The sequence below is a fragment of the Tamandua tetradactyla genome, chromosome 4 (genome assembly GCF_023851605.1).
Source record: "Tamandua tetradactyla isolate mTamTet1 chromosome 4, mTamTet1.pri, whole genome shotgun sequence".
NCBI lineage: Eukaryota > Metazoa > Chordata > Mammalia > Pilosa > Myrmecophagidae > Tamandua > Tamandua tetradactyla.
In genome coordinates, this window is record NC_135330.1 from 55,478,237 (window position 1) to 55,495,558 (window position 17,322).

A 17,322-nucleotide genomic window follows, 5' to 3' on the forward strand; every position below is an offset into this window, starting at 1 on the left:
ATATGATGGAATACTATGCAGTAGTTAGATGAAATGATGTCCTGAAGCACATGATAAGATGGATGAGCCTTGAGGACATAATGCCGAGTGAAAAGAGCCTGACCAAAAAGACAGACACTGTATGACTCTACTTTTATGACCATGATAAAGGTAAAATCAGAGGCTTATACTACAGAACATAAGGGACTTAGAGACAAGTAAATTGCTCTCTCCATGCCTGGTTATGACACTCATCTCCCATGCTCTTGGCATGCTGCCATGGGGTCCAGTCCCTGGCTAGCAGATGGTGACAGAAAGGGATGTAAATGCCTCTTCTCCAAGAACAGGGGTAGGTATAGCTGATCATTGATCATGGCTTTTGATTAGTGAATTCAGATTACTGGGCCCCAGCTCTGAGAGCAGCTATTGCTTTAAACCACCCCTGACACAGTCAATGGTAGTCATTGTTTCAACCTGAACTCTCCCTGGACAGGAACAAAAGCCATGGAGATTTGAAAATGCAGCATTTCCTCAGAGGTACAGGAAACAGTTAGCTGAAGGGCTGGAATTACTGGACAGGCCAGGAAAGCTCACCTTTGGGAGCTGTCTGAGAAGATTTTGGTGCCCTTTCTGAATTCTTCTCCAGGGTACTTTGGAGCTGGTCTGCAACCCCTTTGTGGGTGTCTGGTCCTATTTAGCTGGGAAAAAGAGATTTGGGAATGTCCTCTTCAGGATGACTTTCCTCCCAGAATTTTCCTGGAAAAGCAATATGAGACAGTGAAAGAATTGTCAAAAACTATAGAGGCAGACAATTTTGGACAAAGGCATGCCAGCATTAAATACCTGGGAGATGGAGGTCTGTCTTCTGGGAAACAGAGGGTACAACCTCTGTCCCCACCAAACAAGGGACATTTTCTCCCGTTTAAATAGGGGAACTCCAAAACAACTAAGAAGCAAAAGTCTAAGATAAGACAGAGGTCCAGAAAAACAAGGAAAACACTGGACACTGCGTTTACCTTGGGTAGACCTTCCTGAGAGGAAGTCTGAAGCTATAGAAAATCTCTCTCTTATCACTACCTGGTTACAAAACCAGAAACAGACTCCCAGGGAGGAAATCCTAGAGTTTATGTATTTTTTAAAGTATTTAATATTTAAAATTTAGTCCCAGTGCTTAACAAAAGAGTATAAGACAAAGAAACAGGAAAGGATGACCCATCCAAAGGAAGAGAATAAAAATACAGAAAACAGCAATGAAGAAGACAAGAATGTGGATACACAGAAAAAAAGCCTTTAAAAAAATGATCATAAAAATGCTCAAGGAAATGAACAAAAGTACGGAGAAAAAATTAAAGGATACCAGGCAAGCAATGAATGAACAATATAAGAGTCTAAGTAAAGAGAAATACATTTTAAAAAGAAACCAAAAAGCACTACCAGAGTTGAAGACCATAATAGCTGAAATGAAGGATACCCAGGAGGGTTTTGAGCTGGTAGAAGAAAATATTTTTTAAAAAAACACACAAAAAAACAGTGAATTGGAAGACAAGACACTTGAAGTGAGTCAGGCTGAGGAGCAGAAAGAAGGAATATTAAAATTGAAAACAGACAAGACAACTACGGGACATCATCAAGTGCACCAATAAACACATTACAACAGTCTCAGAAGGAGCAGAAACAGAATAAAGGGCAGAAGAAATAGTTAACTGCCATGGTCAGATTCATGTGTAAACTTGGCCTGGAGGTGGTGCCCAGTTAGCTGGTTGGACAAGCGCTGGCCTGTCTGTTGCTATGAGGACATTTTATAGACTCAAATCATGATCACGCTGGCTGCATCCATGGCTGATTGTGTTTGTAATCAGCTAAGGGGGGTATTTTAGTTTGCTAGCTGCTGGAATGTCACACACCAGAGATGGATTGGCTTTCAATAAAAGGGATTCATTTAGTTGACATATAGTTCTTGAGAAGAAAGGCAGCTAACTTTCAACTGAGTTTCTTTCTTATGTGAAAAGCCACAGGGCAATCTCTGCTGGCCTTCTCTCCAGGCTTCTGGGTTCTGATAACTTTCTCTGGAATGATTCCTGTTTGCATCTCCAAAGGCCTGGGCTGAGCTGCGAGCGCGAGCAGTGCTGAGATGAGGTATGTTGAGCTGCCTGGGCTGTGTTATGTTGAGCTCTCTCATTTAAGCACCAGCCAATTAAATCAAACATCATCCATTGCAGCAGGAACACCTCCTAGCCAACTGCAGATGTAATGAGCAACAGATGAGGTTCACATGCCATTGGCTCATGTCCACAGCAGCAGAACTAGGCAACTTCACCTGGCCAAATTGACACCTGACCCTAACTAACACAGGGGGTGTCTTCTGCAATGAGTGACACTTAATCTAATCACTGGAAGGCTTTTAAGAAGGATTCACAAGAGACAGTCACTCTTCCTACTTCAGCTGGCAAGTCTCTCCTGTGGAGTTCATCCACTCCCTTCATTGGATTTGCCAGTTTCATAGCCTGCCTACGGATTTTGGACTCTTATTTCCCATGGTTGCCCAGCCAGCCTCTCCAGAAAGTTCACTGAGGACCTTCACTGAAGTCACCAGCTTGTGGCCTGTCCTACTGTAAATGAGTCCAGACCTTGGACTACACATTCCCATGGTTACGTGAGAGTCTTCAATAAATTTTATATCTACGGATATCATCTGCTGTTCTGTTTCTGTAGAGAACCCTAGCTAATATAGAAACAATGACAGAGAACTTCCCAAACTTAGCAAAAGATGTGAATGTACACATAGAAGTAGCTCAAAGAACCTGAAGCAGGATAAACATTTCAAAAATGAGCGAGAGATTGAGACATTCTCAGATGAACAAAAGCTGAGGCAGTTCAACACCACTAGATCTGCCCTAAAAGCAATGTCACAGGGAGAGATTCAGATTGAAAGGAAAAGATACTGTGGTTCATAGCAGTACAAAGAAGTGAAGACTCTTGATAATGGTGACCATTTGAGTATTATTGTATTGTAGTATTATTGTACCAGTATTATTGTATTGTATTGTTTGGTGAGTAACGCCACTTCTTATTTCCTACAGGTTCTAAAATGCATAAAAAGTAATGATAAGGTGCATGGGTGGTTCAGTGGTAGAATGCTCACCTTCCATGTGGGAGACCCAGTTTGATTCCCAGACCATGCACCTGAAAAAAAAAGATAGTGATAAATCTATGGTTTTGGACATAAAATGTAAAAAGACGTAAGTGGTAACAAGTACAAAATATGGTGGAGGGACAGAAGGATATAGAAAAGTATACGTGCATCCTGTTATTTTGGTCTAAAATCAAATATGGTTGTTATGTATTTAGGATTTTAAATTTTATCTGTGTGGAAACTATAAGGAAAATAGATGAAAAACATATCCAGATAGAAGTGAGAAGTCATTCAATATGGAACAACACAGACACAAAAATAAATATACGAATAGGATTTAATGGAAATGAGGGACAGAAGAGTATAAGACTTACAAAGGCTAAACAGTGAAATGGCAGAATAATGTTCTGTACTATCCATAGTGACTGTAAATGTAATTGGATTAAACTATCCAGGCAAAAGGCAGAGACTGAAGAATGGATAAAGGCATGGCCCAAATTTATGCTGTTTGCAAGAGACTCACCTTAAAGCCAAGATACAAGTAGGTTGAGGGCAAAAGGATGAAAAATATATGTATTATGCAGGTAGTATTCAAAAGAGAGCTGGGGTGGCTGTACCAAAATACACTTTAAGTAAAAAATAAGTATGAAGGACAAAGACAGTCATGATATACTGGTAAATGGGTACTATTCAACAAGAAGATGAATAATTATAAATATATATGCACCTAACAGCAAAGCCTCTAAAATATATGAAGCAAACTTGGTAGATTTGAAAGGAGAAATAGACATTATACATTATTAGTAGGAGACTTTAACACAGCACTCTCAGTGGATAGAACATCTAGTTGGAAGATCAATAAGGAATTACACAGACTTAAATGATACATTAAATCAACCAGACGGATCAGACACATATAGAACATTGCACCAAGTAAAAACAGAATACACACTCTTCTCAAATGCACATGGATAATTCTCCAGGTAAGATCATATGTTGGGTCACAAAACAATCTTCAATAAATTAGAAAATATTGAAATCATAAATAGAAATCAAAGAAAAAAACAGACCAATATTTCTTATGAATATAGATGCAAAAATCCCCAATAACATATTAGCAAACTGGACCCAGCAGCATATTAAAATAATTATACACCACGATCCAGTGGAATTTGTCCCTGGCATTCAAGGTAGGTTCTACTTAAGAGGATCAATTAATGTAATACAAGACAATAACAGAATGAAGGGGAAAAAATGAACATGATCATCTCAATTGTTTCAGGAAAGACATATTACAAAATACAGCATACTTTCTTGATAAAAACAAAACAATAGGAATAGAATGAAACTTCCTCAACATGATAAAGGGTATATAGGAAAAGCTGACAACTAACATCTTACAAAAGCAATTAGACCAAAAAAAAAAAAAAGAAATAAAAGTATAAAAGTTATCCAAATTGGAAAGGAAAGATTCCCTAATTGGAGATGATATGCTCCTATCTACAGAAAATCCAGAAAAATATATAACAAAGCCTCTAGGATTAATAAATGAATTACGCAAAGTGATGGGGTAGAAAATCAACACCCCTAAGTCAACAGGGTTTATACAGAGAAGCAATGAACAATCAGAAGAGAAAATGTCTATTCACAATGGCAACTAAAAGAGTCACACTTTCTGATTGTAAAACATATTATAGGGTGGGACACAGTGGCTCAGCAGGCAGAGTTCTTGCCTGCCATGCTGGAGACCTGGGTTCAATTCCTGTTGCCTGCCTATGCAAAAAACCCCCAAAAAACCCAAACCTATTACAAAGCCACAGTAATAAAAAATGCATGGCACTGTCCCAATGACATATAGATCAATGGAATAGAATTGCGATATCAAAAATCAACTCTCACATTTATGACTAACTGATTTTTAGCAAGGTGGCAAAGACCACTCAATTGGGAAATTATGGTTTCTTTAACAGCAGTTCTCATTTGTAAAAAAAAAAAAAAGAAGGGTCCTACCTCACACCATATACCTAAACAAAAATACATCTCAAAATGGATCAAAAACCTAAATCTAAGAGCGAGAATTATCAAACTCCTACAAGAAAATACAGGCATGTATCTTTAGGACCTTGCATCAGGCAATGGTTTCTTAGCCTTTGCACCCAAAGGAAAAGAAATGAAAGAAAAAGTAGATAAATGAAACCTTAAGAAAATTAAAAATTTTTGTTCCTCAAAAGATGCTGTGGAAGAAAATATTTGGAAACCACATATCTGATGAAAGATCAATATCTAGAATATATAAAAAATCCTTCAATTTAACAAAAAGACAAAAAAATTAAAAATGGACAAAATAGTTGAGTAGACATCTCTGCAATGAACATATGCAAATGAACAGAAAGCATACGAAAAGATGACCAACATTGTTAATCATCAGGGAAGTGCAAATCAAAACCACAATGAAGATACCATTTCACGCTCATCAGAATGGCTGTTATTTAAAAATAAATAAATAAATAACAAATGTTGATGAGGATGCAGAGAAATAGGAATACTCATTCATTGTGGGTGACAATGTAAAATGCTGTAGCCCCTGTGGAAGACAGTTTGGTGGTTCATTGGTAGAGAAGAACTATATGACCTAGCATATCACTACTAGTAATATAGCCCAAAGAATTGAAAGCAGGAACTCAAACAGGTATTTGCACACTGATGTTCATAGCAGCCTTATTCACAATTGATGACAATGGAAGTATCCCAAGTGTCCATCAACCAATGAATGAATAAACAAAATGTGGTATGTACATACAATGGAATACTATTCAGTGACGAAAAGAAATGAAGTCTCAATACATGTGACAACATGGATGAACCTTGAACAGATAATGCTGAGTGAAATAAGCCAGACATAAAAGAACAACTATCGTGTGATCTCACTGTTTTCAAGCAATTAGAATAAGCAAACTCGTAGAGTCGGAATCTAGAATATAGGTTTCCAGGGGATAAGTAGGTATAGAGAATGGAAGGTTAAGGCTTAAAACATGTATGATTTCCTTTTGGAATGATGAAAATATTTAGGTAAGGGACGGTGGTGATGGAAACAGCACTGTGAACATTGTAAGCACTGAAATAAACATTGTCTTGAATGTGATTGCAAGAGAAAATGTTAGATTGTATTTATGGTAACAACACAGATTTTTAAAAATCCATGGAACTCTACTTCACAAATAGTGAACCCTAAGTTAAACTATGGACTTTAATTAATGTGCAGTTACAAAAATGTACTATTACAAAAATGACAATGCAAGATATCAGTGGTGAGACAGTATATGGGAGACCTGTATTCTATGAATGATTGCTCTGTAAATCTGCCCCTTCTCTAATGAAAGAAAATCTAATATTGCAACTTTTTATGGCAAGTGAGTCAGATATTATTACTTTGAAATTTTTTTGATCAAAGTTTGAAATTGTTTTAGAAGCCTACTGCTTTCAACCATTCAAGAAATATGGTTGAAAAAAAAGAAAGAAATATGGCTGCATTTGCTACATATACCTCTGGAATTGCTTTCTGCCCCTTTCCTAGCCTCAATTGCTCTTAACAACAATATCCATTTATCAGCATCCTGCCTCCCCTCCCTTTCAAGATCAGTGGGAATAGATCGTATCAGTTTGCCGCAAACACTCCTATTTCCTATGAGGGTTTTCTGCTGCTGTACATATGACGGACCTAAGGGATAAAGAAGAGATGTTTCCCAGATGCCTCTGTGGACACAACCAGTGCTACCCAGACTTTCCTGGATCTACAGTTCAGGCTATATGTCAAAAGGGAGCTGTAGGGCCCTCCTCACCTCTGTTCTGACAGCCAGCATCTCAGGGATAACCAAACTCTGACTGCTCATGTCTACGTTCTGAAGAGTTGCAAGAGTGACTTGACTCTGCCTGATAATGTGTTTGGCATTTCTTGGGTATAATCTCCCTGCCCACCTGCCTGAGATGGGATTTAATCTTCTACATATTATTTATTCAAAGCCAGAATCTTCAAATCTCTTTTTCTGTCTCTTTAAGGCTTCTAGGCCCACATTCTTTAGGTTTTTATAGTTTATGTTTTATGTATTTTACTTCCTTTTAGAGTCAGGCACTTCTCTTCTGGCCTCCAGCTTTGTCAAATGCTCTGCCACAATAGCAAGCTAAAAGAACACAAGCATTTGCCTGAAGACATTCAAAGCTAATCCTTAAATGGTCTTCCAACTGCAAATGTATTTTAAGTAATGACTGCTTGAATTCATTGAGCTCTGGCACATATTTTTCATTAGGTTTGCCTACATAAAGATTAGTTTCTATTTTCACTGCTATATTCTTAAAAACAATTTGCAGAAAAAAGGGGGTTTTTACTTTTTGAGACCCCCTTTCTCATCTTTGAGAGATCAGAAGTTTATAAAAATACATAATACAAAAACATTGAGAAAACAATGAGAAAAAGGAAAGAGTGAAATAAGCAAAGAAAAGTAAAATGAAACTTGTGGAGACTTGGATTCAAATCATTATTGTCTACTTCTTAGCTACGAGACCTTGGACAAATTACCTAACCTCCCTGAACTTCACAGATAAAATGGGAAATAATAAGTTTATCTATCTCAAGGGTGGTTGTACTAGTTTTAGAGAGTGTGTATATACAGATTTTGTTGTTTGTTTGGTAAAATTCCCCCTTGAAACTATCAGGCCCTGGGCTTTTCTTTGTTTAGAAGTTTTTTTTTTTCCAGATTTTATTGAAGTATATTCATTTATCATATATTCTATCTAAATTATACAGTCAATATCTCAGAGTATCATTACTTGGTTGTGCAATCATCACACTCACTTTGGACCATTTTAATCACCCCAAAAAGAAAATTACCAGATAGACACATACAAAAAGAAAATGCAAAACACCCCATATCCCTTATTTCCCCTATTACTGACCCCTAGTATTGGTGTGGTACACCAATTACTGTTGAAAGAATTTTAAGAAATTACTGTTAACTGTAGTCGATAGCTTGCAATAAGTATTTCCCCCAACACATACCACTCCATCATTAACTCTTTGTACCTGCATCATACATTTGTACCAGTTCATGCAAGTACTTATTTAAATTTGTAGTGTTAATCTGTGACCTACATGACACTAAACAACCGTTTTCAATCAAAACCACCTACAATCCAGCACTATTCCTTATATTCCCACTAGTGAGCTACCCTCACCCCTTATCTATTTACAAGCATTTAAAGTTCAACCTTGTGATATATTCTGAGCATATTAGTTTACCACACTCACTTCTCTAAGCATGGTTCCTGCACATGGTAAGAGCCCAACAAATTGACTATGATGATAATAATCATCATAATAAAACAATAGTCAAAATAACAATCTTGTTACAAGGTTATTAGAATTTAAGTGTAAGGTTATTTCCATTTGCATAAAGGAGTGTTTGACTCTGCAGTTTCTAACAGCAAACAGGAAAATAAAACAGATAAATGTGTTAATATCAAAGTATTTATTTCCTTCAATACAAGAACCCTATAATAGTGGTTTCTAGCCAGGGATTAAAGAGTTATGGCAAGGTCTCTGCTTCTCTACAAGTCCATCAAACATTAGGTATAGGTCAAATAAATACTTACTTATATATGTATGTACTATTATTTTTAAATAAATTCTCTTACAATTCATTTAATTCACTTACTTTCATTGCTGAATTCATGGTAGCTTTTGCCAAGAAGCATTTTCCTACTCGACAGATTTACTAAAAATACCACAGAGTCATGAAGAACATTGTATATTAATTTGTTGTCTTATTTACTGAAAATGTTGGGACACTATTGTCCACGGAGAAAATATTTTTTATTTTATAAAAGATAGCTCTTGGAGTCCATTGCCTTATCTCCTTTTTCAGTGTCAGTCAAAATATCCTGAGTCACAGAAACATTACTTTTTTAAAGCAGGATTTACTGTAGTGGAAGTGACATTGTGATTTCACTTCTAGCCCTCAAGGACATCTGTGCAAGATTTGGGGCAAAACTGTTAAGCTCTCTGGGAGTGTTTTTGCATAGGAAATGAATTTGACTGCTTTAACAGCCATCTCGCCAGGTTTTGAATGCACTAATGGTGAATTTACCGGTTGCCAAAAATAGTAAGATAGGTATTGGTTCATTCATTCATTTTGATCGTCTTAATAAATCAAATGCAGGTATTTTCTACTAATTCAGTTACTACATCATCTTGACAACCTCCATTTAGTATTGTCCATTCTGTATCTGCTTTGTCATTTTAGGGGAAGGAAAATATTGATTACATTTGGAATATCTGATTTTGATAAGTTATAGTAAAGTAATATTCTTTGAATGGTTAAGAAAAACATCTTTCTTCAGGGAAAATCTCTTAAAAGCCCTGCCAAGTTAGTCTAATTGCTTGAGTTAAGGAAGTAAGATGCCTTTGCACTGACTCTGAACGACTCTTTTGACTTCCTCCAAAGAGGACCCTTTACAGTATTTTTGGAGAAGTTGGTAAAACCGAATCTGACATCATCACCTAGTACATGAAGCTAGCAAGTGGTTTGTTCTTAGGGTAACAGAGGAGGAAATTGCTCCCTGTCTGATAAGACGGCAGTGAAGAGTATGCATTCATTTATTTTCTTTTTTATTTAATTTTACAGAGAAAACCTTTTACAGAGATAATCATTATTTTGCTTTTCAGAAGGACGCATGCTGTTTCACAAGGGCACGACTGGTTTCCAGATATGACCATGTATTTGTGGCTTAAACTTTTGGCCTTTGGTTTTGTCTTTCTGGACCTGGAGATGTTTGTTATAGGTAAGTACAGCAATATTAATATTTCCTCAATCATTTACTTCTTTTTGGAGGGCCATCAGTTTTAAATAAGCATGAAAGTTAAGTGTGTGTGACTGAAAACAAGGAAGATCGCTTTAAAATGGCTAAGGTTGTTGTCCAGCAAGAAGATCTGGCTTGTTATGTCACAGAATACATTGTTTCTGCTTTAAAAAAGCATGAATATTTGAAAAGAATTTACAATTTTGAAAGGAAGCATTGCCTGTTGTTGTCTTTGTTTGCAAACTGTTCAAGGGTATTATAAAAGCAGCATTGTTACTTAACCCCAAAGTGAACACATGTTTACGAAAGTCTGCGGAACTTTTAAAATGACAAAAATAGGTGTATTTTTGTCTTGTTAACAAAAAAACACAATTTTAAAACTCATAAGATGGCTTTGGTTTTTTTGCAGGCCACTCCCTCTGGCCAGGCGTTTGCTTCCTCAAATTTTGCTTAGTACTAAAAATATGTTATTGAATATTTCATTATATGGTCATTCAAAATAATATACGAGCATACTGACTACAGTTTTAACTTTCTCCATGTTCTTATCACAGTATGTTTTTTAAATCAAATTTTTAGTTCCTTATGAATAGTTTAATGAATTTTTTGCTTTGAAAATTCTTGTGAGGCCGCCGCCCTTCCTGGGTGAAGGTGAAAATGTTGGAGCCTTGACGAGATAAAAATATTTAAACTCTAAGAATCATGCAAATGCTCCGTTCTATAGGAAAATGCAACTAATTGGACATTGGTATTTAAATTCGAAATCTTTGCACACCTATTGTCTGTTTAGTGAACATTTCTGGGACAATTTCATTTAGTTCATGTATACGTTTCAGTTATACAGTGTTAACTAATAGACTGATATTTAATATCTTCTTCCTTACAATGTAATATATAAAATCCTTCTCTTTTTTTGAGAGGGCATTGAAAACGGAATTCTTGTAGAAATTCCAAATCAGAAAAAGTAAAAAGGAAATAATGCTTTTTTAAAATTTTGCTTATTGAAACTCAGTTTGAAGCTTAGTTTGACTTTCCACTGCTCTCCTTTTCTCTGAAAAGCAAGGCAGCAGCCTACTCCTGAGTATGTTATACTGTCAATTTACGTTTTATATATTGGATAACCAAGGGGAGTGGAAAGAAAATGAGTCTGAGATGTTTTTTTTTTCCCTGCAGAAATGGATTTAAATATATATATATATGTGTGTGTATGTATGTAGGTAGAACATTTTGTTAAGTTGACATTCCTATAAAGTTGACTGTCCCAATCAAAATCAAATTGTAAAGAATAATACTTTTAATAAGGAGATACATATATATGTTCTTATAAATCAGAGCATAATTGCACTGAAAGTTCTCGCTCAGCAAGCGTTGCAAACATCTAAATGAGAAGAAAGACGTACTGATATATTTTGTAGGCCATGGAGCAAACTGCTGTAAAATATTTCAACATAGTCTTAGCAAAGGTTTGTGTTTTTCTTTCCCAAGAGGACCATTTTTAAATTCATAATGAAAATAAGAGTGCTATAAGACTTGGAAACCTTTAAATCAACTTTACTAAATATTTTATACTATGAAGAAGTGGATAGATACACATAGATTTATTTTGAACAAGTTTATCTTGAATTCCTCACATACGTATCAAGATCAAACACATTTCCAGAAGACATGGATAGTCTTTCTGAAAAATATACTTACTTCTGGGAGAACATATACAGATATAATCAGTTATGTCTACAGATACTGTTCATCACACTTTTATGTTCTGAGAGACGTTTTTGGTTCAATGTAGAATTGGGGAGGTTCTTAATGTTTTAAGCAATAAAGTTTTCTTTTTAGCAATAAATGAGTTGGATTACATGTATTATTTTACATGTTAAAATTGAGTTTAGTGTCTACAGGAAATACTAGACTTTGGGGTAACAAAACTTATTTTTTTAAAAAAGCATAAGGCATAAAAAAAATAGAACCTAAATTAGAGAAAGATCGATGGTTACATGTGTGCAAATTTCAGATGTTTTATAATTAATCTCTAAAATACATGTATGGACAAAACTAAAGTTAAGCTTTACCAGGGAAACAGGAAAACTGGGTTCAATTTTATACAGAACATCACCATCTCCTTGCTCTGACCCTCTTTGCCATGGCAATTGGAAGCCAAAACTTTGTTTAAAATTTCTGAATCGTTCTAAGGAACAAAGATAGTTTTTTAGATGCAGTTATGGTGAGTGCTATCTGGCTCTAAGGCGTTATACCAGGCCAATCTGGCACTCCACCATAGCAGTTCACACTCATTTCCTGGGCGTAATTCTCCATTTTCTATCTACACTTAAAAGAAAAAAATTTTTGTTGCAAACTTGTACATTGCCCGAAATAGGCATTGAATACAAATTATTAATTGAATTTGATAAGCCATCTTACGAAGTCCCCAAAGCTCTCAATTTAGAGATTTAGGGATGTGAGGATGATTATTTATAATTTAATTTAAAAAACCATTTCCTAATAAAACCTACTTGTACCCATCATTGTTGTTAGACTTTGAAATACATTTTGTTAGAGGAAAGGTAAGACAGAGTGGGTAGGGAATTGTTTTCCTTTTCCTCTCTTGCTCTAAGAGAGTGAGGGCAGAGTGGTAGCTTGAGCCAAGTCATTTCTCTGTACTCAGTTGGCTATTTGCTATTCCTTCACCAGTGATTACTAAACCAGTGTAGAAATATGCCATACTACTTATATGTTAACTGTATATAGGGAGAACTCATGTATATACTAGTTACACATAATACATAACTATCTCTCTATCTGTGAATCATCCATCTAATCTATTTATCCATCTATCTGTACAGATTTTTCACACTTGTCTACCCTTCAAATACTGGGGTTCTTTGGGCTTCAGTACTTGACCAGTTTTCTTCTTCTGTGTTTTCTGGGTTTATTACTAACTGCTAAGTGTGAATGAACCTGATTCTACATTTCCAGACTCATCCCTTGGAAGTGCGGAACCTACCTCCTTTCCTAAATTCAAACATTTTAAAGCTCTCCAAGTCCTGCTCTTTTTCTTTGTAATAAGCTCTTAAGATCTCCTCCTCTTCTCTATGTCTTTTGCCATCACCTTTAATTTATGCTTTTATCATCTTTTACCTGGAATATTGTAATAGTTTCCTCATCAGTCTGAAGTCTAATACCTTTCTTTCCATGCTCCACAGCTTAAAAAATAAAACAGAAAAAATCGTTTGTATATTCCCATTGCCTTTGGTATAAATTCTATACTCCATATCAGAGCAACTGGGCCCTCTAAACAACTGGGCCTGGAGCTGGGCAGGAATAGTTTTTGTTTCTTTTATGATTCATAAAAAAAGAACAAGCAGGAATTAGTTTCAATGCCCTCCCCCTACACTTGATGATGATTACTATTATGTGCTTATCCATGCATTTACTGTCATTGTAACCTAAGTGAAAACAGAAACTATGTTTTATGTCTTTTCGTGCCCTCTACCTGATTTATTACCAAGCACAGAACAAATAGTGGATTTTTTAAAACTGTAGTTTATAGAGATGGAGAAGAGGTAGAGAAGAAATATTTCAGAGAGAGAGGAGCAAGTGGGTAAAATATATGACAAAAAAAGGTAGCTAGAGGTAAAGTGGGAGGATGGAAGCTGTAGGACAATTTTATCAAAATTAAATAAGTTCATTCTAGACCTGGAACTTTGCTTTTGCTCCCTCCCTTTTTCCTATTTTCTTCTTCCTCTCCTTATTTCATTTATTGTATGAAAAGATCCTCCTGATGTTTTAAAATCCACGGTTCAAGTAGGTTGTTCCTAAATTTTCCTTGAATTGCTCTTTGGATATTCTTGCTAATGGTATTTGGTAGCTCAATTTTCTTTTTCAGCTACAGATCCAGAAAGGAAAAGCAGAAATGAGGAGGGGAACATCAATCTAGTACAGAATAACACAAAACAAAACAATCAGCTCTAGTCCTTTGCAAGTGCTGTTTTGTGCACATAGTGATGTGGAATTATTTAGCAAGGGCAGATGATGGACTGTGTGCCAAGCCTTGTGCATTGCATGCACACGGGGCATTTGTAAACAGTCTGGGAATTGTCTCTGTCTAGATGATGTGATAATGAATTTCAATCTAAGTAGGCAAGAGCCTTGATCTGAGTCAAGTTGATTAATTCTAGGGGTGAGTGTAGTTAATGGGGACAGTTTCATGGTCAGACCCTGTGGGAAGTCCGTCAGCTTTGAAAGAATTGATCATCACCACAGATCTTTGATTTTTTTCCCAGCCATCTTATAAATGTATGAGATTATTTACATGGGAAGAAAATGAAATTTAATCTCAGTTCAAACTTAATTTCAGTTTGGCCTATATCGCTTTTCCAGACTAGATACCCAACACCATGCAGTAGCCTACTGAGAATTAGTGGTATGCCTTTTGTATATGCAAAAATAACACTCTTTAGGGAATGATACAAGGAAACAATAAAATACTGGAGGCCATTTATTTTAGCCATATGATGAAATGCCTAAATTTTTTAATATGAGACTCAAATATCAAGAAATAAAAATGCTGTTAATTGTTGGATTTTGTGTACATGACCCTAACCCATATTTAGATTACAAAATACCTAATTATTGCCTAAAATCCTTACTTTTAATCTATATTCCTACTTGTTAGTGTGGCACTTTCATTTCATTTGGTCAAAAGAGTTTGGGGAATGGTTATTGCAAGCAAAGCATTGTGAATTCAGAAATCACAACAAAAACAGGGAAAGAATAAACAAATAAAAACCTACCTTCCTATGCTTTCAGGCTGGGTAAGCATAATTATACAAAAGTCATGTTAGCGATATACATAAGCATATTCCATGCCAATTCATATCACCTTGAATTGATTCACTTTTGAAAAGATAACCATCAAGGTTATTGATTTTTTATTCAAATCTTCCCTGAAGCCCTAAGCTCAAATAACTTTTAACATGTTTTATGGTGCTTAGCTATACAGTGCTTAAGTATTAAACATTTATTTCCTGCCAGAAATGAGATAATGTCTGAAATGAAAATGTCACTTTAATGAAACTCAATTTCTCTTATATATATATTGCATTTATAATAAAATTCTACTATAATTCAGTGACATCCAAGTGAAAATGATCACCCTTAATATATTGACAAGTTGTTTCCCACCAAAATATAAGCAATTGGAGAAAAGCCATTAAGTCTTCTCGAAGCAATTTGTTAACTCTGGAGTAGAAGGCAAGAGCTGAAGACAATCCAACATCACACTCAAATCCTAAATGTATTAGGATATGAACGGCTGGTAAAGCCAAATTAAGGACTATCACTGATGGACGAGAAGAAATTGTCTGTCTTATAAAAGTAGAAAATATTATTGTTCTGATATTTAAGACAATAGGTTAGAGGAACCTTTTATAAATAACAATGTTGCTAAGAGATCATAACAAAGGGATAATATTATGGCAATAAAGCATGGTCATTACATTTTAAGATAGCTCTTTTTAAGAAAAAGTACTCAATATTTTGTCTATGAATAAATATTGAGCATTCATAAAAAATAAGGCAGGTGCCTTTCCAAGCTGGGGAAACCATCGCAATTGGAGAGATAAATATATTGGAAATGTAGCCCTATGAATTGTGTGATGTGGATCCAAGTCATTTCCATCTTTGAGACACAATTTCCTCATCTGTAAACTTTTGTAAGCATTAAAGTCAGAATGTTTGTGAAAATGCTTTGAAAATAATATGATACTCTGCTCAGTTATACATTTTATTTATTATCCCATGAATTCACAGCACATAACTATTTACCATTGAAACTTGATTCCAAATCACACCTCTTCCTTTGAGAGACTGTGAAGTGACAAAGGGATAAGTGAAGGTCATGTGGCAGATAATTGAGCTCTCAAGTTCCTTTCAATCCTTTTAATTTGCATCCCCTATTTTAGGGATCTTCGGCTACTTTGGATTCTAGCTTCCAAATCATTCATAAACCTACCTCCTTCAACTCCTCATTCACGGTTCTTATTTCTTATTGTAACAATAGACTTTCCCTTCAATTGCTGCCATATTCATACCTACCAGTACCAGGTAATCTCTGGAAAAAGCAGAACTCACTTTTGTATTTGCCTTTCTTTAGTGGCTTTCTGTGAGTTAGAGAACATTAGGACATGAATGGCTGGTAAAGCCAACTTAAGGAGTATCACTGACAGACAAGAAGAAACTCTCTGTCTCATAAAATTAAAAAATATTATTGTTCTGATATTCAAGACAATAGCTTACAGAAGCCCATTATAAGTGACAATGTTGCTAAGAGATCATATCAAAGGGATGATATCATGGCAATAAAGCATGGTTTATTTAAGATAGCAACTTTAAAGAAAACCGATCCCATGGTTTTGATTCCAAGGATGGTTTGACTCAACTTTTGTGAAAACAGACATTTAATAACAATATACCAACATTTATGAATTTTCTTTGAGGATAAATTTAACAGAACAAACTCCATTAAGAAATTTAATGCCCTGAGCAATTTTTTATATAACCTAATTAAATCGTTACCAACTTTCCATTTTTATTTTCATTTTATTGATCTAATTTTCAAGAACGTCCATTTTAATTTAATTCTTGCAATCACTGTCAGATTCATGTATCAATTTTTTTCCTCAAAAAGCTCATGCCCTTGAGAATTTTCCTTTGTGTAATTTTTTTGTTTTGTTTCTCTTGTAGAATAATATAGATCTAAATTTTTCAGCAAAGTTTTACTTTTATCAAATTTTAACTGGAAACAATGTTTTTTTGCATGTAGTTTTAGCTATTACTAGTTTCTTTTTTCAAGTTTCAGTGCTACATAAAATGTGAGTCTTCGATCAATTTTCATTCATGTCAAATGTTATGTTGGGCAGTATTGGACTATTTAAAACTTATACTGGTTCTCAGCTGCCATGCCAAAGACCCAGGTTTGCTTTGCGATGCCTGTCCATGTAAAAAAAAAAACAACATATTGTGTTGACAATTTCTACCAGTAACCTTCATTTTGAGATTAAGAGGTATTTGGTGATGCTTATTTTGAGATTTTGAGACTGAGAGTTTAATTATTTCTCAGCTAACCAATGGGAAACTTATACCAATTGTAAGGCTATTCTACAGTGTAGAATTTTTATGGCCTAATTCTTACACATTTGTTTAGCAGTCTCCTGATGAGCTTGTGCCAACTTCATACTCATTGGTGGAACAAAAATAAAGAGAAGGATCAACGTGCTAAGTTTAAAATGTTCTCAATGTAAAATGGTGGGTAGGGGTCAAATCATCCCACTTCGGTGTCTGTGCATCTAGGAAAAATAAAA

The 17,322-nt window shown here is 35.3% G+C and overlaps 1 protein-coding gene across 5 annotated transcripts in view; it reads left to right on the plus strand.

Annotated features, from left to right (window-relative positions):
• The first annotated feature begins 9,616 nt into the window (after positions 1 to 9,616).
• The window catches only part of PTPRC (protein tyrosine phosphatase receptor type C), a 111,162-nt gene continuing 103,456 nt past the window's right edge, over positions 9,617 to 17,322 (plus strand). For all 5 annotated transcript variants that reach the window (XM_077157336.1, XM_077157334.1, XM_077157335.1 and 2 more), the window contains exons 1-2: positions 9,617 to 9,749; positions 9,831 to 9,946. In XM_077157336.1, coding sequence (XP_077013451.1) covers positions 9,874 to 9,946 — 73 coding nt within the window. In that variant the 5' untranslated portion in view covers positions 9,617 to 9,749; positions 9,831 to 9,873. The remainder of the gene's footprint in view (positions 9,750 to 9,830; positions 9,947 to 17,322) is intronic.